The following is a 25,640-nucleotide window of genomic DNA, read 5'->3' as shown; positions in this document are numbered from 1 at the left end:
GTTGCGAAGTTGCGATATCTGAAGACCGTGCAGAGGTTCACTTATGACGTCATAGGTCAGTGACCTGACCTGACCCGAAAATGCGGTTGGCTTCAAAAGATCCGGCTTGAATCAAAGGTCAAACATGTCACGTTTCAGCTCTTTATCGCCAGTGTGCTCGGAGCCATCGTGAAACAAACCCTATGGATAGATGGAGGGGGGGGGGCGGCACTCGCATCCCCCCCTCCCGTCGGCCGGCGGGTTAAATCCACATCTCATCATATAGCGTCGCAGAAGGGCCGAATCAAACGCTCTTCAATATCTAATCGTTTTCTTGGTCCTAAAGACGCTTTCAGAGGTAAGCAATTTTGCCTCTGGGTGGCAGAAACCGTCAAAATAAACGATTTTTGGGGAAGTTTTCATTGTTTACTGGCTATGCAATTATTTTGCCACTATCGCGTGTCTGTCGTCGAAACGCGTCAATTGTTCTCTACTTTGGCTTCATAGGATCAGCGTATGATAGTTTGACTAGGTCAAGGTCATATTCTAAAGGGAAGTTATATTGCATACCAGCAGATCCGTACTGTTGAGCTGAATACATTGTAGGTGCTGGTCTTGCCGCCAACAAAACTAATTGTTAGAAAATTCGGGGTCATGTGTTGACCTATAATGACATTTCAGATGACGAACTTAATATGTATAACTCAATGAAGTAACGGTTATCAGCTACATGCTGTCCATTGTCGATTCCCTATGAACGCATTTGGTAACTGGGGCATTCCACGATAGATCGTACCACTTTTTTCCAATTTGACACCCTCATCTCTCGGAATTTGACGAGAATTGGTCTCAGGGGTAATCAGGGGCTCTGAAGCCACCTGTAACAATTTCAGGCTTATCAGATAAGTATTTTTTGAGTTATGGTGTATAACATTTTTTGGATCTTGCTTTGCAGCGCTAAGTTTGGCGGGCTGTAACTCTAAGACGGATTATTCAAATGCCAAATGTTATATAACATTGAACTTGCAATGAAACAGAGATTAATATGTATTTTAGAAATTTCGAAAAATACGCTGTTTTTGATATATGACATATCGAGTTTTCTTTCATTTGTATTTTTTGGACTTTGGGACCAAATTTTTTTGAATTTTTATTTCTTAGAAAAAATATTTGGCTCATTGTTAAGAAGTATGCAAAAAATTAGGAAGGTTTTCTTCCTATAAATGTATTTATTTTACGTCACGATAACGGTTTCGAATAGTGATTTCGGGAGGGGAGCTTACAAATGGCGTGGTAAAGCTGCCTAGTGACATCACGGGTTACTGAAATTTCAATTCAAGTCTGAGTCATCTGAAAAAAGTGAAAAGAGGGTTCATTCAACCCTCTTTCCTATAAGCGCGATGGTGAAAAAGGCTGTTTGGTTCTGACATTGTTTTGGACGCCAATGACCATAGCTTTCCGAGATGAAAGCTACAGGACGCATACATGGTGTCCTCCAGAGGTCTCACAACTTGTATATCTGGGAATTTTTCAAGGTTACATGAGGTCAGGTCGGTCACGTGACATCACTGTTATAAATCAATGGGGAAATATAAAAACTGTTATTTTGGCGCCGAGAATGATCTAAAACTATCCCATGTACATGGTATCGTGATTTCATGCACTCCTTGTAAAGTCCAATGCTTTACTTTTGCATAATTAACCTTGCGTGACGTCATTTATGACGTCACTAGGGTCGTACGAGTTTTTCGTCAATAACTCCCGATCAAATGGAGCTAGAGAGTCGGGAAAGCCACCAATGGACTCGGGAAGACCTTCCGAATCGAATGATATGCCATATGATACCCTTTGCCCAGCTTCGTGACCTGAGGGGCTCTGACCTGACCTTGACCCAAGGTCAACTACTTAAGTTGACCTCACCCTAGCAAAAAGTATACCATTCGATGCACCTGAGCTAGGCGAACACAATGATGCCAAAATCGCGGCTCTTCGGCCATTTTTTTGCGAAGTTATTTACTAAAAACCGAACCCGTAACTTCAGTCACGTGACCTGACCTCAGACGCTACCGATTAACCTGAGACCTTAAAATCGGGTATCAATCGCTGCGACTTGTAACGGCACACACGCTCGTTTTTTCCGCGAGGCTCTAGCTCTATTAGAAGCGAAACGGCGTGCTGGGGTCGTATCAACCCCTCCGAAACTCATTTTGTTTGCGGGAAAATGAGGAACTTATAGAAAGAACACCTTTCTAATTTTTTGCATGTCGATTTGCAATGACATGAAGATTATTTTGAAAAAATAAAAATGTGAAAAATTTTGGTCCCAAAAGTCATTAGAGGCAAATGAAAAAAGATTAAGGTTTTTGCTCAACAATGAAATTTTTTCTTTGGAATTTTTAAATAGTAATATTAATTTTTGATTCATCGCAAGCTTAGTGTTGTTTACTTTTTGTTGGTTGCTTAACCCGTTCTTGAGTTATAGGCCATCAAACTCACCGTTACATACCGAAGTTAAAAAATGTAATGCAATATAACTCAAAAAGTTTTGATCTGAGAAGTCTGATATTTTGCCAGGCGTCTTTGGGGCCTATGATTACCCCTAGGACCGATTTTCATTAAAATCTGAGAGATGAGGGTGACGGGCCTGGTACGATCTATCGTGGAATGCCCCAACTTCATCGTTCACATGAACATGTCAGCCTTCTAACCCGCGCCCTGCTGGGGGGGGGGGGGGGTGTTTGAACACCCCCCTTGTGGTTTTTCGCGAATACCTCAAAAACAGCGGCGCGGTGCGCCGCCGTTTTTGGTACACCTTATCATACATCAATTCTACACATGTTGTGAAAATTTCAGACCAAGGTCATTCAAAGTCAGGTCACCAGGTCACTTGAAGTGACCTCACCTCATAAAAAGTTTCAATGTCTGTCAAAGCTACACCGAGTGACCGATCGCTTTGAAACTTTCAGCGATTGCTAAGAGCAATAGCATGTACAAAATGTTTATCTCAGAATTTTGATATCGATGACCTAAGGTCAGGTCAATTTTGCGACCTCCCCATTATAAGTCAATGGGAGAAAATTGAAATGCGCCTCTTTTTGACGAAGGGCATTATAAACACTCCCAAACACTGAATTACAAGTGGTTTAGACACACTGAACATGAAAAAGGTGTCTGTGGCCCCTGTTTATGCCCTGAGGTCATCTTAGGTCACGAATGGTATCTAACAGTTTTTCGCAAATAACGTTTGATAGAGGCATGCTAGAGCGATGAAAACGCCTTAGATGTGTTCAGCTCGACGATACGGATCGACTGATATGCAACATGACCCTTCCCGGTCAGGTCATGACCTTGACCTGAGGTCAAATTTTCAAGTTGACCTTTAAAGGTCATGTTATAGTTCATTCGACGCGTCTTGACGAGAGGAACACGATACCGGTAAAAGTAAGCTCGTACAAGGCTTGGGTCAAAAGTTATTGCAGAAAAACTATTTTAGAAAAAATCGGCTATTTTTGCAGTTTTTGCCCCCTGCAGGCAAAACCGTTGACGTTAGGTCAACTCTGAGAAAATTACGCAGAAAGGGCGTTAATAGGGCTATCGAATGCGCTTTTCCGCGGCGCTGTAGCTTTATTGGTTCCCGAGTTATGCGTTGGCTTCTTGGAAGTTTTCGACATTCGACCTGGAAATCGGCGAAATTTTGCCTTCAATGACCTCTGGTGACCTGACCTTTGACCTGACCAAAAAATTGAACCAAGTGATTTCGTCATTATTTTTGACGCTCTTTCGAACGCCGCCTTCGGCGTATCGCTACGTAGCCCAGGAGCCGAGTTAGAAGGGGGGGGGTGTTTGAACACCCGCCCCCCCCCCCCCCAGCAGGGCGTGGAAATCCAGGACCCCCAGCCGGGCGCGGGCTAATAAAAAACATCAGACATGACTCGCTAAACCAAACGCAGCAGATCATCGCTGGACTGAAAAATTGGCAACTTTGAAATGAAATGAAATGGGCACCATTTCCGTCGTGAGGGTCATTCACCTTGTTTTGTACAGGTAAACTTAACGCTTTGGGAGCGAAACGAATTATGAGATTAAACAGTGGGTTAAATGGAGTATTTTTGGTTCACATATACCCAACATCCGCCGAGGCTCAAGCTTCCCGAATGCACCGGCGTTTTGGTGAATACGGCATGCGTAATTGCACATGTAAGTCGTACTGGTTTGAGTATTGTTGAATAAAAAAGCCACCCAATAGAAATACGAAGTTAGAGCCTAAAATATTCCTTTATAGAAATTGATCATATATTTCTCTCCGGAAGCTTCATCAGCAATGCATAATTATGTCTCATGAAGGTCCATCAGCGAAATCAGTTTCACTATAAATATTTTTGGTCCTAATTTGGTATTTCTATTATGAGGTCTGTAGTGATTTTCACTTCAATCATGTTTACAATGAGCCTCAAGCGGAATCGTTGCCTTCTTACATGTATCAAATTGGTTCATCTTTCTCTTTCATTTATTTAATTCATTATTGCACATCGAACACAACAACCAACAATCACACAACCATAACTTTATCACAAAGATGCCCATATTGGAACGGAAAGTCACAGCTCAGTTCGGTCATATAAAATTAACGTCCGAACTGATTGCTGGTGGCCTGGTTGTTGGCGAACTGCTGACTTCCGAACAGCCCGATGCTCTGTCCAACGTTGCTGTTAGCGCTGTTCAGGGAGGCGCCACCTCCAAAAGCAGAGCCCTATAGGGCTCTGCTTTTGGAGGTGGCGCCAAGGTGAAGGTACCATTATGTACATCCTAGTTAAATATCATTGCCGCAGCTAAGGTGTTTCCAGGACCGTGCGGTAAGAAAAAGAAACGACCTCCGAATCTTGACAAGCCATTCCGTTTTTCCAGGGTTCTGCTTTTGGACGCGGCGCTTCTTTGAACAGCGCTGGAAGCAACGTCGGACAGAGCATCGGTCTGTTCGGAAACCGTCAGTTCGCCAACAACCGGGCCACCAGCAACCAGTTCGGACGCTAACCCGAACCTTTCATCGATGAATACATCGATCATTGTTTGAAGAATTGTGCATAAATCATCATGACATCATTATTTTTGTTGGAACTACCCATGCGTTGTTGAATGTGAAATATACAAATTGCAAACCCAATACAAAAGGCTCTTAGATTTCAAACGTTAAGGAGAAATGTGAGCGGGGAAGATTATGTTATTCAGCAGTAGTGCTGGGCCGGGTTTGCATGCCGTCTGCACTCTGTATCGCCTTAATTGGGAGAGGCTTACATATTAGGCCCCATCTGACTATTTTATCAAGTACGTTAGATGGAACGATTCCAAAAATCATCAACATCTGAAATATCGCAAAAAATAGGATTGTTTCAATGTCATAATTCACTATCATCGGTGTTGACTTTTCCTTAGGTTACTTAGCTGAATTTGAAATGGAAACTTCGACGATTTTTCTTCACAAATTCATCCAAATCTCATTAATCCACATCTCGTCATATAGCGGCGCAGAGTGGCCAAATCGAACGCTCTTCAATATCTTATCGTTTTTGTAGCGTCTATATTTGCGTCTTACATATCACGAAAGTAGTTAGGCGGAGTATGGTGGCAGCTACTCAGGCGCACGTTGTCCCTGGCCGCGGCTCCAGGCCGGACTGCCCTCCGGCCGGCCGGCCCAGCCGCCCGCCCGGCGGCACCCGCCACCTGATACGGCACCCGGGGCGTGCTCATACCGGGTGGGATACACTACATTCCTCCCCCCCCCTTAACCTTCGCCCCAGTGGGGGGGGGGCATATGTTACCACCCTGTCGCGTTTTTTTTTTTTTGCGTGTGAATAAAAAACCGCGGCGCGTAGCACCGCCCCGCTTAGAGTACCTTTTTTACATCAATTTTGGACAAGGTGTGAAATTTTTGACCCCAGGTCATGTCAGGTCAGGTCACCAGGTCAAGTTAACTGAACAAGCCTAAAAAAAGTTTGCAATCATGTCCATTGTCCACCCTGCAGTGTTTGTCAGAAAAGTTTTAAACTTGGTGGATTGCATGATGCTATGGGCGGCTATTATTTGTACCTACATATATCTTGGATTTTTATATTCGTGACCTAAGGTCAGGCCAGTGGCGTGACCTTACCATTATAAGTCAATGGAGAAAAATGAAAATGCCTCTAGATCCGTGTGTACGCATAGGAACAGTCCAAATATTTCAAAATCACAATTATTTGGCCCACCCGTGACGAACCCGTGACGACCAAGGTGTCTTTTTTGCTGATAGCCTCTAGAAAGGTCATCCGAGGTCATTTGAGGCTACAAACAGCTGTTTGCCAACAACTCTCGATTGGAAAGAGATAGAACGCTGGGGATGGTCTCATTGTGTTTGTCTTCCCGAGACGCATCGACTGATATGTAACATGACCTTTTCCGGTCAGGTCATGACCTTGACCTGAGGTCAAATTTTCAAGTTAACCTTTCAAGGTCAAATTATAGTTCATTCGACGCGTCTCGGCGAGAGTAACACGATTCTGGCAATATAAATGTCGTGGCTGTTTTTAGTCAAAAGTTATTGTCGAACAACACTCCGTAAAAACAGCTATTTTTGAATTTTTTGCCCTCTGGAGGCTAAACCGTTTACCTGAGGTCAACTCTGATTTTGGCCTTATCGGAAGAAGAGTTCAAAAGCTATCTATTGTTTTTCCATGCGTTTTTCTAGCTATCGGTGAGCAGCATATCCGACATCATATTAAACATTGATAATGCAACTTCCAAATTGGTCTGTTCAGTTGCATCACCGAATTCTTTTCAAGATTGAATTGTAGCTCATTCAACTTCAATTTTTTGTGATCCTCAGAGTTTTCGAAACAATAGTCATTCTTTTCATGCGTTATAGTATATCTCAAGTATTATGTCCATCGCTACGATTTGCTCCGTTGTCCGTTGATTAAATTCTAAGCAATGTAGTTCCATTAATGAGAAGTTCATAAGGACTAACTCCACAAGAGGTCGGTCGTGTCGGGACTTTCGAATTGTATTTCATAACTTCGCCATCGTATCGCACTCGGGTTAAGGATATCGCTTGCAAAGTTGAGGACCATTAGCGGGGTCGTCGGGGCCGAGGCTGTACATACAGCCATGGTGACCGCGTGAGCCGCCAATCGAAGCTCACGGCTTATAAGCTCGACGCGGGCATCACACGCCGTCCCGATGGGAGCTCCACGACGCCGCCGCGAACTCCAGCGCGGCTCGCAGCGCGAAGACCAGTACGGACGGCCGGGGCAAACGGCGTGCGGGAGTCGCAGGCGACGTTCTGCGGACAGAAAGGGTTGGGCATAAGCTGGTCGGCAGGACACTCTTGAGCCGAGCCTTTGATGTAATTACAGATGATCCAGAAGCATGCACAAAAATTCATGACACACTATTCTCATTTATGTATTTGCTACATATGATATGATATACCAGCTCATGATCAGTGACGCATTCTGGGCAATATGTTCTAAAGTGAAGTAACTGAAGTTACAGCTTAAAAGCTTAAAAAACAGCTTAAAAAAACACACACACACATTCGATAGCTTATGAGAATAACATGCCTTGTGTGCTTAATGCAGGAAAATATTTTTTTCACTTTTTTAGAAACAGCAAAAGAGTTGTCAACAAGCCATGTCAACTATCTAAACAATTTTTATGGAAACTGCTCTAGCTAGCTTAAAGTTCCACAACGTTTCCGGAGCACCGTACCCAAACTCAGTTCATGTTACAAGAAAAAACAGTAATAATGCCTCCTAATTTTGAATGAAATATAGGTATGAGTAATTTGATTTGGAAATCAACAAATTTCCGCACATCATTTTAGCAAAATTACTATTTTCTTCAGCCATCAGGTTACACAAAACTATAGTAAACTTTATGATCTAGTTTACAAAAAACCAAAGCCCCGATTTTAACAAATGTAGATAAAATTTAAACAATTTTAAAAAATGTATCGTGGAGAAAATGAAAAGTGTAGATTTGTAAAGCCGGGATATTTCAATTTCACGGATTAGGCACTTAAAGAAATATCTTCACCTTTCTTTGAGCCACCAGCCTTCACCCAAGTTTTACACGAATGTAGTGAAGCAGACAATGTGGCAACTCAAAATTGTGATGGTTTGAGATAATTATGACGGTAAAAGAAAAAGCAACACAAGGTTCCTTACCCTCGTTTTTTTCACATGGGTTCAGATGAGGCTTCAACTGTTGCCGGCCTGAGGAGCTATAGGGACTTGAGCTTTCCAAAACTCAATTTCTAAGGGCACTGAGCAGTGTTTGGCTTTCACACGAATGCGATAGTAAGTTATATGAAGTTGACAAAGCAAGCAAAGCAAAGCATGATGCCCCGCGCGTCCGCCCGCGACCACGCCCCGCGTCCGACTCCCGACCGCCGCGTGACCCGAGGCGCCCGGCGGTCACGTGACCTACCGGCCGGGACTGCAAACGGCCTTCACCACCATTCTTGTATGACGTCATATCCTACTGAGGTGCTGATTGGTCGGAATTAGATACCTGAAGGTAATTATCTGCCGTAGTTATTTTTGTTTCATTGTTTTGCGTGTTTTCTTATCAAAAATGTAATTTAAAAATTTGCCATATTTTAATTACCATTAAAACATAACTCAATAGGCATAAAAGAAAGCTCGATATATACTTTCCTTGTTTTTAAGAATTCCGGAATTAGATACCCGAGGGAGTATAGTTGCCACGCTGATTTAATACCTCATAGTCGAAAGGTGGGCTACTAGAACCAAAAATTGCTGTGTTTGTAAATAAATAAGTGATTTGAGGGCAAGAAATGCCCGGATTTAAACTTCTAAAATTATTTTGAACATAAAATATTTCAGTTTGAGGGATGTTAAGGCCTCAAAGGGTAGGTACTTTTTAGGTATTAAATAAGTTCCTCTGCGAAAGTTCCGTCGTGAAAACGGCCGATATGAATTTATTGATTTGGTGCAGATTTGGTCAAAGTAGGTACATTCTCTAGAAAGTCCGTTGTGAATACGGCTTAGCCGACTCTTATGTTCCGAAAAAAAATATCCGATCGCACGGAAACCTCGTCTGCTGGCTGGGTCTAGGCTCATCCACAGACCAGACGGGTTAACTGCGTGGATTTCTACAGTTAGTCAGAAGGATTAATTACATCGTCAGCGTTTGAGGGCAGTGGTGGCCAATGTTTCCCCGCTACATAGAATTCGTCAAACATATCCCGTTAATCCTCCGTCACAGCTGACAAATCAACATTGTTCTATAAACTACGTCGGTATTCTGCGTAGGAGTTCTCGTAGTAGAAGCCAGCCCACGTTGTCATAACAAGTTTGGCTGGTTGTAGCGCGCGGGAAACCCTGCAGCATGACGACTATATAACCGCGGCTGGCACCAGAGTGGTCATTCAGTCGAGACCTGAGCTAGTATTGCACCGTCCGCAACTAAAGGTAAGCAGCATATCCGACATCATATCATCAATAAAATCTACTCAGGGCGTCCCATGATAATAAGCTAATGATGACTTATCTCCACAAGAAATCGGTCGGCTCGTAGCTTTCGAATTAATTGTATTACAAAACGTCGTTAGCGTATCGTAATCGGGTTCGGGGGATTTTGGTAGCTAAATTGGAGACGATTTAAGTGTCACATAGTAGGTATCTAGAAACGGTTTCTTTTTTCGAGCTCCCTTGACTCATCAATCATTCCTGTAACTGAATTTCTAACGTTGCTCCTCCCTAGTTTCAGACTCCGTCATGAAGGTCGCCGTCGTTCTCGCCTGCCTGCTGGTGGCTGTCGCTGCCGAGCCCCAGTTCGGCAGATTCGGAAGTTTCGGTGGATTTGGTGGTGCCAGGGGAAGCGCCAACTCTGGATCCACTCAGGGACAGTCCAGTGGTCTCTTCGGAAACAGTCAGATTCAGAACAGCTTCGCTAACGCACAGGTGAGCTTCATTCGGATCTTGTTCTATCCTTCAAAAATCATTATGCAAAATATGTTTGTGAGTGCAGGTCAATAAGCTCGATGCATTATCCAAGGTACCATTATGTACATCCTAGTTAAATATCATTGCCGCAGCTAAGGTGTTTCCAGGACCATGCGGTAAGAAAAAGAAACGACCTCCGAATCTTGACAAGCCATTCCGTTTTTCCAGGGTTCTGCTTTTGGGCGCGGCGCTTCTTTGAACAGCGCTGGCAGCAACGTCGGACAGAGCATCGGTCTGTTCGGAAACCGTCAGTTCGCCAACAACCGGGCCACCAGCAACCAGTTCGGACGCTAACCCGAACCTTTCATCGATGAATACATCGATCATTGTTTGAAGAATTGTGCATAAATCATCATGACATCATTATTTTTGTTGGAACTACCCATGCGTTGTTGAATGTGAAATATACAAATTGCAAACCCAATACAAAAGGCTCTTAGATTTCAAACGTTAATGAGAAATGTGTGCGGGGAAGATTATGTTATTCAGCAGTAGTGTTGGGCCGGGTTTGCATGCCGTCTGCACGCTGCATCGCCTTAATTGGGAGAGGCTTACATATTAGGCCCGGCACCTGACTATTTTATCAAGTACGTTAGATGGAATGATTCCAAAAATCATCAACATCTGAAATATCGCAAAAAATAGGACTGTTTCAATGTCATAATTCACTATCATCGGTGTTGACTTTTCCTTAGGTTACTTAGCTGAATTTGAAATGGAAACTTCGACGATTTTTCTTCACAAATTCATCCAAATCTCATTAATCCACATCTCGTCATATAGCGGCGCAGAGGGGCCAAATCAAACGCTCTTCAATATTTTATCGTTTTTGTAGCGTCTATATTTGTGTCTTACATATCACGAAAGTAGTTAAGCGGAGTATGGTGGCAGCTACTCAGGCGCACGTTGTCCCTGGCCGCTGCTCCAGACCGGACTGTCCTCCGGCCGGCCGGCCCAGCCGCCCGCCCGGCGGCACCCGCCACCTGATACGGCACCCGGGGCGTGCTCATACCGGGTGGGATACACTACCTACATTTCTCCCCCCCCCTTAACCTTCGTCCCAGTGGGGGGGGGAGCATATGTTACCACCCTGTCGCGTTTTTTTGCGTGTGAATAAAAAACCGCGGCGCGTAGCGCCGCGCCGCTTAGAGTACCTTTTTTACATCAATTTTGGACAAGGTGTGAAATTTTTTACCCCAGGTCATGTCAGGTCAGGTCACCAGGTCAAGTTAACTGACCAAGCCTAAAAAAGTTTGCAATCATGTCCGACCTGCAGTGTTTGTCAGAAAAGTTTTAAACTTGGTGGATTGCATGATGCTATGGGCGGCTATGATTTGTATATCTTGGATTTTTTATATCCGTGACCTAAGGTCAGGCCAGTGGCGTGACCTTACCATTATAAGTCAATGGAGAACAATGAATATGCCTCTAGATCCGTGTGTACGCATAGGAAGAGTCCAAATATTTCAAAATCACAATGATTTGGACCACCCGTGACGAACCCTTGACGACCAAGGTGTCTTTTTTGCTGATAGCCTCTAGAAAGGTCATCCGAGGTCATTTGAGGCTACAAACAGCTTTTTGCCAATAACTCTCGATTGAAAAGAGATAGAACGCTGGGGATGGTCTCATTGTGTTTGTCTTCCCGAGACGCATCGACTGATATGTAACATGACCTTTTCCGGTCAGGTCATGACCTTGACCTGAAGTCAAATTTTCAAGTTGAACTTTCAATGTCAAATTATAGTTCATTCGACGCGTCTCGGCGAGAGGAACACGATTCTGGCAATAGAAATGTCGTGGCTTTTTTTAGTCAAAAGTTATTGTCGAAAAACATTCCGTAAAAACAGCTGTTTTTGGAGTTTTTGCCCTCTGGAGGCTAAACCGTTTACCTAAGGTCAATTCTGATTTGGCCTTATCGAAAGAAGAGTTCAAAAGCTATCTATTGCTTTTCCATGCGTTTTTCTAGCTATCATAGTATCTGAGATAAATGCATGTTTTCTGAAAAATATAATGACGTTTGGCAAATTTTGACCTTTGATGGCCTCCAGTGACTTCAATATTGCTCTAAGATGAAAAATTACCGAAATACTTTCAAACGTACGCATTGATAGCTATCGACTGCTTTTTACTGCATCTTTCTAGCTCCCCCCCCCCCCCCCACTAGGGCGAAGTTGGCTGAGACCGCCACTGGGGCGTGGGTTGATTCCATCGTCAGCGTTTGAGGCAGTGGTGGCCAGGGTTTCCCCGCTACATAGAATTCGCCAAACATAACCCGTTAATCCTCCGTCACAGCTGACAAATCAACATTGTTCTGTAAATGACGTCTGTATTCTGCGTAGGAGTTATCGTAGTAGAAGCCGGCCCACGTTGTCATAACAAGTTTGGCTGGTTGTAGCGCGGGAAACCCTGCAGCATGACGACTATATAACCGCGGCTGGCACAAGATTGGTCTTTCAGTCGAGACCTGAGCTAGTACAGCACCGTCCGCAACTAGAGGTGAGCAGCATATCCGACATCATATTAAACATTGATAATGCAACTGCCAAATCCGTCTGTTCAGTTGCATGACGGAATTCTTTTCAAGATTGAATTGTAGCTTATTCAACTTCAATTCTTTTGTGATCCTCAGAGTTTTCGAAACCTTAGTTATTCTTTTTATGCGTTATAGCACACCTGAAGTATTATGTCCATCACTATGATATTCTCAGTTGTCCGCTGATTAAATTCTAAGCAATTTAGTGTCCATTAAGGAGAAGTTCATAAGGACTAACTCCACAAGAAGTCGGTCGTGTCGGGACTTTCGAATTGTATTTCATACCTTCGCCATCGTATCGCACTCGGGTTCAGGATATCGGTTGCAAAGTTGAGGACGATTCCAAGTAATTTGTATTTTTCATCTTGAAACTTTTTTCTTGTAATACCTCCGTTGACTCATGAATCATTCCTGTAACTGAATTTCTAACGTTTCCCCTCCCCAGTTTCAGACTCCGTCATGAAGGTTGCCGTCGTTCTCGCTTGCCTGCTGGTGGCCGTCGCTGCCAAGCCCCAGTTCGGCAGATTCGGAAGTTTCGGTGGATTTGGTGGTGCCAGGGGAAGCGCCAACTCTGGATCCACTCAGGGACAGTCCAGTGGTCTCTTCGGAAACAGCCAGATTCAGAACAGCTTCGCTAACGCCCAGGTGAGCTTCACTCAGATATCGTTCTATCCTTCAAGTTTCATTATGCAAAATAAGTAACTGTGAGTGCAGGTCAATAAGCTCGATGCATCATCCAAGGTACCATTATGCACATCCTAGTTAAATATTACTACCGTGGCTTAGGTATTTGCAGGACCGAGCGGCAAGAAAAAGAAACGACCTCCGAATCTTGACAAGCCATTCCGTATTTCCAGGGTTCTGCTTTTGGACGCGGCGCTTCTTTCAACAGCGCTGGCAGCAACGTTGGGCAGAGCACAGGGCTCTTCGGAAACCGTCAGTTCGCCAACAACCGGGCCACCAGCAACCAGTTCGGACGCTAACCCGAACCTTTCATCGATGAATGCAATATGCATCGATCATTGTTTAAAGAATTGTGCATAAATCATCATAACATCATTATTTTTGTTGGAACTGCCCATGCGTTGTTGAATGTGAAATATACAAATTAAAAACCCAATACAACAGGCTCTTAGATTTCAAACGTTGAGGAGAAATGTGAGCGGGGAAGATTATGTTATTCAGCAGTAGTGCTGGGCCGGGTTTGCATGCCGTCTGCACTCTGTATCGCCTTAATTGGGAGAGGCTTACATATTAGGCCCCATCTGACTATTTTATCAAGTACGTTAGATGGAACGATTCCAAAAATCATCAACATCTGAAATATCGCAAAAAATAGGATTGTTTCAATGTCATAATTCACTATCATCGGTGTTGACTTTTCCTTAGGTTACTTAGCTGAATTTGAAATGGAAACTTCGACGATTTTTCTTCACAAATTCATCCAAATCTCATTAATCCACATCTCGTCATATAGCGGCGCAGAGTGGCCAAATCGAACGCTCTTCAATATCTTATCGTTTTTGTAGCGTCTATATTTGCGTCTTACATATCACGAAAGTAGTTAGGCGGAGTATGGTGGCAGCTACTCAGGCGCACGTTGTCCCTGGCCGCGGCTCCAGGCCGGACTGCCCTCCGGCCGGCCGGCCCAGCCGCCCGCCCGGCGGCACCCGCCACCTGATACGGCACCCGGGGCGTGCTCATACCGGGTGGGATACACTACATTCCTCCCCCCCCCCCTTAACCTTCGCCCCAGTGGGGGGGGGGGCATATGTTACCACCCTGTCGCGTTTTTTTTTTTGCGTGTGAATAAAAAACCGCGGCGCGTAGCACCGCCCCGCTTAGAGTACCTTTTTTACATCAATTTTGGACAAGGTGTGAAATTTTTGACCCCAGGTCATGTCAGGTCAGGTCACCAGGTCAAGTTAACTGAACAAGCCTAAAAAAAGTTTGCAATCATGTCCATTGTCCACCCTGCAGTGTTTGTCAGAAAAGTTTTAAACTTGGTGGATTGCATGATGCTATGGGCGGCTATTATTTGTACCTACATATATCTTGGATTTTTATATTCGTGACCTAAGGTCAGGCCAGTGGCGTGACCTTACCATTATAAGTCAATGGAGAAAAATGAAAATGCCTCTAGATCCGTGTGTACGCATAGGAACAGTCCAAATATTTCAAAATCACAATTATTTGGCCCACCCGTGACGAACCCGTGACGACCAAGGTGTCTTTTTTGCTGATAGCCTCTAGAAAGGTCATCCGAGGTCATTTGAGGCTACAAACAGCTGTTTGCCAACAACTCTCGATTGGAAAGAGATAGAACGCTGGGGATGGTCTCATTGTGTTTGTCTTCCCGAGACGCATCGACTGATATGTAACATGACCTTTTCCGGTCAGGTCATGACCTTGACCTGAGGTCAAATTTTCAAGTTAACCTTTCAAGGTCAAATTATAGTTCATTCGACGCGTCTCGGCGAGAGTAACACGATTCTGGCAATATAAATGTCGTGGCTGTTTTTAGTCAAAAGTTATTGTCGAACAACACTCCGTAAAAACAGCTATTTTTGAATTTTTTGCCCTCTGGAGGCTAAACCGTTTACCTGAGGTCAACTCTGATTTTGGCCTTATCGGAAGAAGAGTTCAAAAGCTATCTATTGTTTTTCCATGCGTTTTTCTAGCTATCGGTGAGCAGCATATCCGACATCATATTAAACATTGATAATGCAACTTCCAAATTGGTCTGTTCAGTTGCATCACCGAATTCTTTTCAAGATTGAATTGTAGCTCATTCAACTTCAATTTTTTGTGATCCTCAGAGTTTTCGAAACAATAGTCATTCTTTTCATGCGTTATAGTATATCTCAAGTATTATGTCCATCGCTACGATTTGCTCCGTTGTCCGTTGATTAAATTCTAAGCAATGTAGTTCCATTAATGAGAAGTTCATAAGGACTAACTCCACAAGAGGTCGGTCGTGTCGGGACTTTCGAATTGTATTTCATAACTTCGCCATCGTATCGCACTCGGGTTAAGGATATCGCTTGCAAAGTTGAGGACGATTCCAAGTAAGTTGTATTTTTCATCTTAAAACTTTTTTCTTGTTATACCTCCGTTGACTCATGAATCGTTCCTGTAACTGAATTTCTAACGTTTCCCCTCCCCAGTTTCAGACTCCGTCATGAAGGTTGCCGTCGTTCTCGCCTGCCTGCTGGTGGCCGTCGCTGCCAAGCCCCAGTTTGGTAGATTTGGACTCAGTGGATTTGGTGGTGCCAGGGGAAGCGCCAACTCTGGATCCACTCAGGGACAGTCCAGTGGTCTCTTCGGAAACAGCCAGATTCAGAACAGCTTCGCTAACGCACAGGTGAGCTTCATTCGGATATCGTTCTATCCTTCAAGTTTCATTATGCAAAATATGTAACTGTGAGTGCAGGTCAATAAGCTCGATGCATCATCCAAGGTACCATTATGCACATCCTAGTTAAATATTACTACCGTGGCTTAGGTATTTGCAGGACCGAGCGGCAAGAAAAAGAAACGACCTCCGAATCTTGACAAGCCATTCCGTATTTCCAGGGTTCTGCTTTTGGACGCGGCGCTTCTTTCAACAGCGCTGGCAGCAACGTTGGGCAGAGCACAGGGCTCTTCGGAAACCGTCAGTTCGCCAACAACCGGGCCACCAGCAACCAGTTCGGACGCTAACCCGAACCTTTCATAGATGAATACATTGATCATTGTTTAAAGAATTGTGCATAAATCATCATGACATCATTATTTTTGTTGCGACCACCCATGCGTTGTTGAATGTGAAATATACAAATTACAAACCCAATACAAAAGGCCCTTAGATTTCAAACGTTGAGGAGAAATGTGTGCAGGGTAGAATATATTATTCAGCAGTAGTGCCGGGTTTGCATGCCGTCTGCATCGATTTAATTGGGAGAGGCTTGCACACTGAACTCTATAATGTGGAGGGCGCATCGGCCGCCAGATGGTGTCCAACGGTGCCGCCATGTTGCGCAGACCGCCTGTGTTGGGGAATAGGGAATTCGGGACCTCGATTAACGTTTGCGGCCGCTGCATTCGTTACGTTCAAGCTATGTAGACACAGAACCCGGCATCTTACACAGAATTGAGTGGAGAACAAGATGATGCTCAGATACAGGAAACTTATAGGTACGTTAAACCCTTATAGGTCAAAGGGGAAATATGGAAATTGCTATTATGGTACCGGGAATGATCTGAAACTATCTCAAGCATATAGAATCGTGATTTCATACACTCCTTGCAAGGTCTGATGCTTCATATTTGCTTTGTTGTCCTTGCGTGACGTCGTCTATGACGTCCCAAGGGCCATAATATTTTCTTCAATAACTCCCGACCAAATTATGCTAGCGAATCGGGAAAGTCACGTATGGACTCAGAAAGACCTGCCGAATCGAATGATATGCAACATGACCTTACTCGACCAGTTTCGTGACCTGAGAGGTCTGACTTGACCTTGTCACGAGGTCAATGCCTTAACCCGACCGGGCCCGGGGGGTAATCCCAACCACCGCAGCCCGGGAGGGCGTTTTTCGCCCCCTCCCCCCTGTCTAATTCGGTAAATAAGGGAGTTACGGAAACAAAAGCGATACCAAACGAAAGGTCCTTACGAGACGATTCTTTAACCCGCGCCCTGCTTGGTGTTTGAACACCTTGTGGTTTTTCGCGAATATCTAAAAAACGGCGGGCGGCGCCGTTTTCGGTACACTTTTTCATACATCAATTCTACACATGTTGTTAAAACTTCAGACCAAGGTCAATGGTCATTCAAGGTCAGGTCACCAGGTAACCTGAAGTGACCTCACCTCATAAAAAGTTTCAATGTCTGCCATAGCTACACCGAGTGACCGATCGCTTTGAAACTTTCAGCGATTGCTAAGAGGAATAGCATGTACAAAATTTATATCTCAGAATGTTTATATCGATGACCTAAGGTCAGGTCAATTTTGCGACCTCCCCATTATAAGTCAATGAGAGAAAATTGAAATGCGCCTCTTTTGGACGAAAGACATTATGAACACTCCCAAACACTGAATTACAAGTGGTTTAGACACACTGAACATGAAAATGGTGTCCGTGACCCCTGTTTATGCCCCTGAGGTCATCTTAGGTCACGAATGGTATCTAACAGTTTTTTTTCGCAAATAACTTTTGATAGAGGCACGCTAGAGCGATGAAAACGCATTAGATATGTTCAGCTCGACGATACGGATCGACTGATATGCAACATGACCCTTTCCGGTCAGGTCATGACCTTGACCTGAGGTCAAATTTTTAAGTTGACCTTTCAAGGTCAAATTATAGTTCATTCGATGCGTCTTGACGAGAGGAACACGATGCCGGTAAAAGTAAGCTCGTACAAGGCTTGGGTCAAAAGTTATTGCAGAAAAACGGTTTCTGAAAAATCGGCTATTTTTGCAGTTTTTGCCCCCTGCAAGCAAAACCGTTAGGTCAAATCTGAGAGAATTGTTCAGAAAGGGCGTGAATAGGGCTATCGAATGCGCCTTTTCGCGGCGTATATGGAGCAGCGAAGCGCATCGATTGGAATCGATCGGCCCACACGGCTCGGAGATAGGGCAGCGTGTTACATGAAACTCGGTTCGAAAGAAAGTACGGCGTGTCACATCAGAAACAACCTTGGAAAAATTTCGTCCTCGGAATTTCGAAAAAAAATGTGATAACATCGATTTCGGTTCAAAAAGAAAGTACGGTGTGTCACATAAGGTGTAATTTGATTTTTACGATTTTTTTATTTTGATTTTTACGAATAAGCCAATCAGAGACACTTTAGTTATTGTATGAGCCGAGTCATATTTGAGAGCAATTAGCAAATACCTATATTTGCTGCCAAACTTCCCCCACACTGACATGAAGTAAATCCTTCATTACGTCACAGATCCGATCTAAATGACGTCACGATGAAATATAAAAGTCGCAATATCTCAAAAAGTATACGATGAAAACGCGTAAAAACTTGCAGAATTCGTCACAATATCATGAGTAACATTTCCGAATCCTAAACGGGACTTTTTTGAAGGTGGGATAGTCCCTTTAATCTTCAGTGGTGTTATTAAACTATCAGGTAGTTTACCTGATTGGGATCGCACTGAGATCATACGAGATAGGTTAAGTAGGTCCGATAGAAAAACGCACTATTTATATACACTGTGGAAAAACGATTGTATCGTCCCTCATTGAATCCTGTTTGTGTGTAATTCCAAAGCTGGTGACATACGATTGGGAAAAAGTTTAGCCGTTCTTTTGGTGCGAAAGCGTCTTGGGATCTCAATCACATGAGGTCATATGAAGTATTTGAAAAAAATTTGCTCTGCTGTACCTATTTCGTCTCCGTTTTGCATTTTGTGTGTACTGTCAGTGCGATCGCTTATATCGACGATCGCACTGACCCGTCCGCAACGGACCCCCATCACTACGACGAGACGACTCTGAATGCGCCGAAAACTGTCGCCAAAAACCGAGCGAAGAAGGACAGGTCGAGTGGAAAATGGAAGAAGGCCGTGGAGTCTAAGCTGTCGGACGGAGACGTGAAAGGGGCTCTCCGTCTTCTCTCCTCCGCTGATGCAGTTGCCCAAGACACAAGCAAGACCATCGACGCTCTGCGAGCGAAACATCCACCAGCCCCTGAAGACATCTGCCTGCCATCACCTCCGGACGACACGACTCAGCCGCTGCTAGCTTCCTGTGCTGATGTCCAAGCTGCAGTGAAGTCATTCAACACGAGCTCCAGCGCAGGACTGGACGGACTCAGTCCGTCTCATCTCCAGGATTTGACGGGCTACACGTGCGGGGAGGCCGGCAGAAGGCTCATCACTGCTCTGACCCGCTTGGTGAATTTGGCCCTGAGCGGAGACATTCCCCCCGCAGCCCGAGAGGTCTTTTTCACTGCTTCTCTGCTGGCCCTTGAGAAACCATGCGGCGGTATCAGACCCATAGCCATCGGCTCTTCGTACCGCAGACTCGCCACCAAGGTAGCGATTCGGCCTCTATGTTCGGAACTCGGAGAGAAGCTGCGGCCCGTCCAGCTGGGCTTTGGAACAACCGGAGGATGCGAAGCTGCCGCACACGCCACCCGACATTTCGTCAAGCTCCTCAGTGAAGAGGATGTCGTAGTGAAGATCGACATGCAAAATGCTTTTAATAGCATTCGCCGCGACCACTTCCTGGCCGTGGTGCGGGACAGCGCACCCTCTTTGTACCCGCTCCTGTGGCAAGCCTATTCGTCGCCGACGCCTCTTTTCCATTGCACTGCGAAGATCATGTCGGCCGCCGGCGTGCAGCAAGGCGATCCATCCGGTCCTGCAGTCTTCGCCCTGGCAACTCATAGCATCGTTAGCTCCGCTACATGCTCTATGAACACCTGGTTTTTAGATGATGGCACCTTGGGAGGAAACCGCGCCGATGTATATTCTGACCTGAAGAAACTCATTCCAGCGATGGCCAGAGTCGGACTGCAAGTAAACCCTTCCAAGTGCCAGATCATCGTGCCAACCGTCGACAACAAGGGAGGAACCATCAGCCAACTTCACCACATTATTCCAGGTGCACCTGTCCTGTCAGAAGATCAAGAGACCGTCCTCGGAGCGCCACTGACGGCAGCCGCTGCGGAGGTCTCAGCACAGGACAAAAGGGAGGACCTCGTGCGGATGGTCGGGCGGCTGAAGAGACTCGATGCTCATTCTGCGCTCTACCTGCTCCGCAATAGTCTATGGCTCCCCAAGCTTCAGTACTTGTTGCGGGCTGCGCCATTTTTCCAGCATCCTGCGCTGCTGAAACAGCTAGCTGAGGTCATCAGAGCGGCGATGGAAGAGCTAGTGAATGTCAGATTCAGCGACATGAACTGGGAACAGGCCGTCCTACCTACCGGACTCGGAGGGCTAGGACTGAGGAGAACGGAGGAAGTCGCGCTCCCGAGCTTCATCGCTTCGCTCCACCGCTGCCAGCAGCTGCTACATACCATCCTGCCGGCAAGCTTCGCGGATAAAATCTTAAACGAGCTGAAGCAGGCAGAAGAGGAGTGGCTCGTAAAAGCTGGCGGCAAGATGGCTCCTGCAGACGACACACGCGACCGACAGAAATCCTGGGACGCCCCGATCGCCGAACACCAAAGGGACCGCCTTCTGCTCGAAGCCAACCAATTCGACCGCGCTCGCATCCTAGGCGCAGCGACGCCTGAAAGCGGAGCATGGCTCAGAGCTCTCCCGTCTTCTAGTCTGGGAACCCACCTGGACAACGAGACAGTGAGAATCGCAGTCGCTCTACGTGTCGGCGCCGATGTTTGCAGCGGCGTCCACGCCTGCAGGTGCGGCTCGCCTGCCGACGTCAAGGGACACCACGCTCTCACCTGTCAGTTCAGTGCTGGAAGATTACCGCGCCACACAGCACTGAACGACATAGTCAGACGTGCTCTGTCGACTGCAGGCATACCAGCTCAGCTCGAGCCGTATGGTGTCGACCGGGGCGACGGAAAGAGGCCAGACGGCATGACCATCTACCCATTCTCGCATGGCCGTTGCCTAGTTTGGGATGCGACATGCGTCAATACATTCGCAGACTCAAGACTGGGAGGTGCCGCGCTGAAGTCTGGGGCGGCGGCCAAGAAAGCAGAAGACGAGAAGCGCCGAAAGTACGCCCAGCTCACCCAGCGTTTCAGGTTCGAGCCAGTTGCATTTGAAACAGACGGCGCCTGTGGTCCTACGACCAAAGCCTTCCTCCAAGAACTTGGTGCTAAAATGGCGGCGGTCAGCGGCGACCAGCGAGAGATGGAGTGGCTTTGGCAGCGACTCTCCATCGCCATTGTGAGAGGTAACGCCCCTTCAGTTCTCTTGGAGTGTGCCACTGACCCGTCCCAACAACACCTCAGCGCCGAGCGCCCCAACAGGGAGAGCGCTGAGCAACAGCTGGCGACGGCGGCCGGCTCAAGGCGGTCTGGCTGCTCGGGTGGCTCCCGGTTAGTGGCAAGCCAGCAGAGGTGGTCGCCGCCGTCGCCGAAGAAGTTGGAGGAGGAGAGCAGGGCGCTGCAGCTGTACGGCGGCGAGGCGCACACGGCTCGCGAGCTACAGCTGACCACAGCCGCAGACCCCGACAAACACGGCAACGATCCGCTCTACACCGGACTTCCCAATTACGGTAACTCGTGTTACCAGAACGCCACAATGTACGTTGTGTCTCACCGCTCACTGCCCGGCAACCCCAGCGACAGGGCTGGGAAAATGCTGAATCTGCTACATACCAGATATTACGAGAAACTCTTATTAGCTACATTGCCACAAATGTTCCTCACATCATTTCTGCTAAAGAAAATGATTTTACAAGTCAATAGAAATTCTGGACAGAACTTTCCACTACCATTTTCTATCTTTTCTCAAAGTGAGCTTTAAATGTTTTGATTTAGTTGGCTGCACGCACAAAAAAGATACAGTGTCTTGCTTCCGCCCCCTGTGAATGTTCTTTTTCTTATTTCTTAGTCTTTGTAGGAAGCATACAAATACCAAAATAAGGTGCTGTGGGGTTTTCTCAGGGCAAGTTCCAGCACCCCCAGAGCACCAGGAAGCTCCAGTGAGCCCTAGAATTTTCCTATCAGCATCCCAGCACCTTTAGGATTCAGAAGGTATTAGCCTACTCAGGCAGAAAGTATTTGGAAGAAATCAGGTTGATTTGGCTAATCAGTCTGGTCAATAATTTACAATCATTGTGCATGCCGAACCCGCTGTACAAATGTTGCCAGTTGTCACCTATCAAGGTTTAGAGGTAACATAATAATTGAACATTAAAGAAGTAAATAAAATATTACTTTCTGGGCGTTACTTGATCAATATTTCAATCAGATCTTACCTTCTGCGCAAATCCGATCATATCTCCCTATATCTTCACATCTTGCTTTGCGTGCTGGGCGGCTACCTTATGCTCTTTAACTGGGTACTGCACGCCGCTATACGGACAGTTGTCATTACAGCACTTGAAATTAGGCCTGGAACATCCCACTTCCCTAAACTAGAGGCAAAATTAAAGATACACTTGCCGAAATGATGCAAAAACACCCAGAAACACTCATCAAAACCCATTAAACTACCCACGCGAAACGACAACTAGAATCGTCTGTAATGCGCCAGAAGCAAGCATCAACCAAACACACAAACATAAATAATGACATAAATGATGTTTTTGTATATTTTTGTGTTAATATTTCTTAATGTTACTCACAAAAGAAGGTTAATTGGTGCTTTGGAACTCTTATTCTATTCAAATATGTATAATTTAAAGAAAAAATACACTAGAAACTGACAAAAAAATATTTTATGACGTCATCAAAAAGAATTAAAGACGTTGCAGGATACTGCTTCATAAAACCTTACCTTACCTTACCTTAATATGATCGGAATTTTGAGGCCACTTGGCCTGTAGGGAACCGCTCTCATCGAGCTCGTATCAGGTGGGACCTTTCTAACTCCTATCAGGTATCAGGTACCTGATGTTTGCCCAGTGGGCGTCCAGTCTTGATTTGAATTGATCGACTGAGGCAGCGCCGACGACCGTTGGGGGTAAACTGTTCCAGTCATTGACGACCCTCACGCTAAACGATTGTCTTCTTGGCCTGGTTTCCGCTCTGGGCTTCTGGACTTTCATCGAGTGGCCTCGGGTACGATTGTCAGTGGCAGCCGCAAAGAAATCCTCAGGAGACAGGTCGACCCCTCCATGAAACAGCTGATACATTTGGATCATGTCACCTCGTCGTCGGCGGTAGAACAATGAAGGCAGCTTTAGCACTCGTAGACGTTCTTCGTAGGGGTGGTGTCTGATGGAAGCTACCAGGCGTGTTGCTCTCCTTTGGACTTTTTCAATCAGGAGTTGGTCGGTCCGATTGAACGGGCCCCATGCCAAGTTTCCGTACTCTAAATGTGGGCGCACCAGAGTCTTGTATAGCAGTGGGAGTGTGAATTCGTCGATAAGTTCGAAGGAGCGCCTGATGACTGCCAAGATCTGATTGGCCTTCGCAGCAGCAGTGGTGGCTTGTTTGCGAAACTTTAGCAAGGAGTCGATATGGACACCGAGGTCGTGCTCTGTTTCCACCACCTCTAGGTCGACTTCTCGCATGGTGTACTTGATCCGGGGATTGTTATTCCCCAGGTGCAGGATCTTGCACTTGCCTTCGTTGAATGGGAGTTGCCACCGGTCAGACCATGTCACTAGGGCATCAATGTCGCCTTGAAGAGTTGTCGCTGCCGTTGTGTCTCGAACCTGTTGTGGGGACGATGGTCGGGCAGAGTGGTATCTGACATCTCTGAAGTGAGAGACAGCCACCTCTCCCTCCTCGTCAACCTCAGGTAGGGCACCACTAGTGTTCCGACTCTGTTCTTCAATCGACAGCTGGGTGTGTTCAGTGGAGTGGTCTCTGCCAGCCCTTTGTTGAGCGACAGCCAGCCCCACAACCTCAGCGTCTTCTGAATGGGAGTCTCTGTCACGCCGCTTGGATACGTTTCGGTAGAGTTTCATGTCGTCAGCGAACATCTTCACAGAGCAGTCGACCACAGAAGGAATATCATCCACAAACAACAGAAACAAGAGGGGCCCCAGAACTGAGCCCTGAGGAACCCCACTTCTGACGACCATTGAGTCTGAGTGGCTTCCGTTTACGACGACTTCTTGTTTACGACCAGTTAGGAATGCCTCGATCCATTGGAGAAGTTGGCCTGAGATCCCGAAACACCTCAATTTCTTCAAGAGTCGGCTGTGTGGGACAGAGTCAAACGCTTTACGAAAGTCTAAATATGCCACGTCGACGGAATCACCCTGCTCGAGCATCGTGGTCCAGTCGTCTAGTACCTCCAGGAGTTGAGTGCTGCAGGACCTTCGGGGACGGAAACCGTGCTGGTGCCTGGACAGCTGGCCAGTGGAGGCGAGGAACTCAACGATGGCATCGCGCAACAGAGACTCCATGATCTTACATGGGATGGACGTTAGGCTGATTGGTCGGTAGTTTTCTGGGATACTCCTGCTACCCTTCTTGTGTATCGGAACCACTGACGCTGATTTCCATATTGTTGGGATAGTTCCTTTTTCTAGAGATTCACAGTACAATGACGACAGTGGGCCGGCCAGAACCGCGGAGGCAAGCTGTAGCAGTTTTGGGTGCAAACCGTCAGGTCCAGGGGCAGCATCTGTCTTTAAGTGAGCAAGTTTTTGTCGTACCGCTTCAGCTGTAATGGAGACAGTCTCAATTGGCGCGCCGGTGTAGTGGTTACTTGGTTCCGGTATGTGAGATTTGTCTTCATCAGTGAAAACACTGCTGAAGAAGGAGTTCAAGAGCTGGGCTTTGCCCTTGTCATCACTCACTGTGGCTCCGGAAGCATCTACAAGGTTGTCCAGCCCAGCCTTCGTCTTCAATCTTGAGTTGGAATATCGCCAAAATACCTTCGGATTGGTTCTGATGTTTTTAGCAAGTTCCTCCTCCAGGTCCCTCCTGAGCCTTCGGGTCAAGGCCCGCAGTTGGTTCCTACAGCGGGTGTATCTGCTGTAGTCCAGGATGTCTTTGGTTTGGGAGTAGATCGCCCAGAGTCTCTCCTTCTCCTTTTTCAGTCGTAGGGCTCGGCCATTGATATAGATGTTCTTGCGGCTGTTCTTTCTCTTGCTTGTTGGGAAACATTCTCTGGCACTTGTTTTGATGCAATTCATGATGAACTGGTACTTCTCCTCGAGCGTGAGATTAGCCGTAGAGTCCCAGTCGGTGTCGTGAAGCTTTTTTAAGAACTTGTCTGGTTTCCCTTTAAAGTAGTTTGGGTGGAATGTGGGAGCTACTTGCTGGTAAGTGTAACAACACAGGTCAAATCGCAAGATAACATGGTCGCTTTTGCCAAGCCCAGCTTCATGGAGAATGTCTTGTACCATCCCTTCCTCGTTTGTCAAAACAAGATCCAATATGTGTGGAGTCTCGCCTGGGCGGAAACGTGTAGGTTGGAAGACCTGCTGCTTCAGAAAGCAGTCATCCAGAGTCTCCAGGAACCTGTGCGAGATATCCAGGGGTGGGGCTGGGGAGAAACTATTCTCCCAGTCGATCTGAG

The 25,640-nt window shown here is 46.1% G+C and overlaps 2 protein-coding genes across 2 annotated transcripts; both read left to right on the top strand.

Annotated features, from left to right (window-relative positions):
• The first annotated feature begins 9,436 nt into the window (after positions 1-9,436).
• Positions 9,437-13,633, top strand: LOC122364661 (ATP-dependent RNA helicase DED1-like). The gene is made up of 3 exons (XM_043335270.1): positions 9,437-9,449; positions 12,965-13,164; positions 13,377-13,633. Exons 2-3 carry the CDS (start codon positions 12,979-12,981, stop codon positions 13,500-13,502), a joined length of 312 nt encoding a protein of 103 aa, XP_043191205.1. The 5' UTR covers positions 9,437-9,449; positions 12,965-12,978; the 3' UTR covers positions 13,503-13,633.
• A 2,053-nt stretch (positions 13,634-15,686) lies between these two features.
• Positions 15,687-16,353, top strand: LOC122364663 (ATP-dependent RNA helicase DED1-like). The gene is made up of 2 exons (XM_043335272.1): positions 15,687-15,883; positions 16,096-16,353. Exons 1-2 carry the CDS (start codon positions 15,701-15,703, stop codon positions 16,219-16,221), a joined length of 309 nt encoding a protein of 102 aa, XP_043191207.1. The 5' UTR covers positions 15,687-15,700; the 3' UTR covers positions 16,222-16,353.
• The last annotated feature ends 9,287 nt before the right edge of the window (positions 16,354-25,640 follow it).

The sequence above is a fragment of the Amphibalanus amphitrite genome, unplaced genomic scaffold (assembly GCF_019059575.1).
Source record: "Amphibalanus amphitrite isolate SeventyFive unplaced genomic scaffold, NRLGWU_Aamphi_draft 000690F_arrow, whole genome shotgun sequence".
Lineage (NCBI taxonomy): Eukaryota > Metazoa > Arthropoda > Thecostraca > Balanomorpha > Balanidae > Amphibalanus > Amphibalanus amphitrite.
This window is presented reverse-complemented; position numbering and strand designations above follow the sequence as displayed.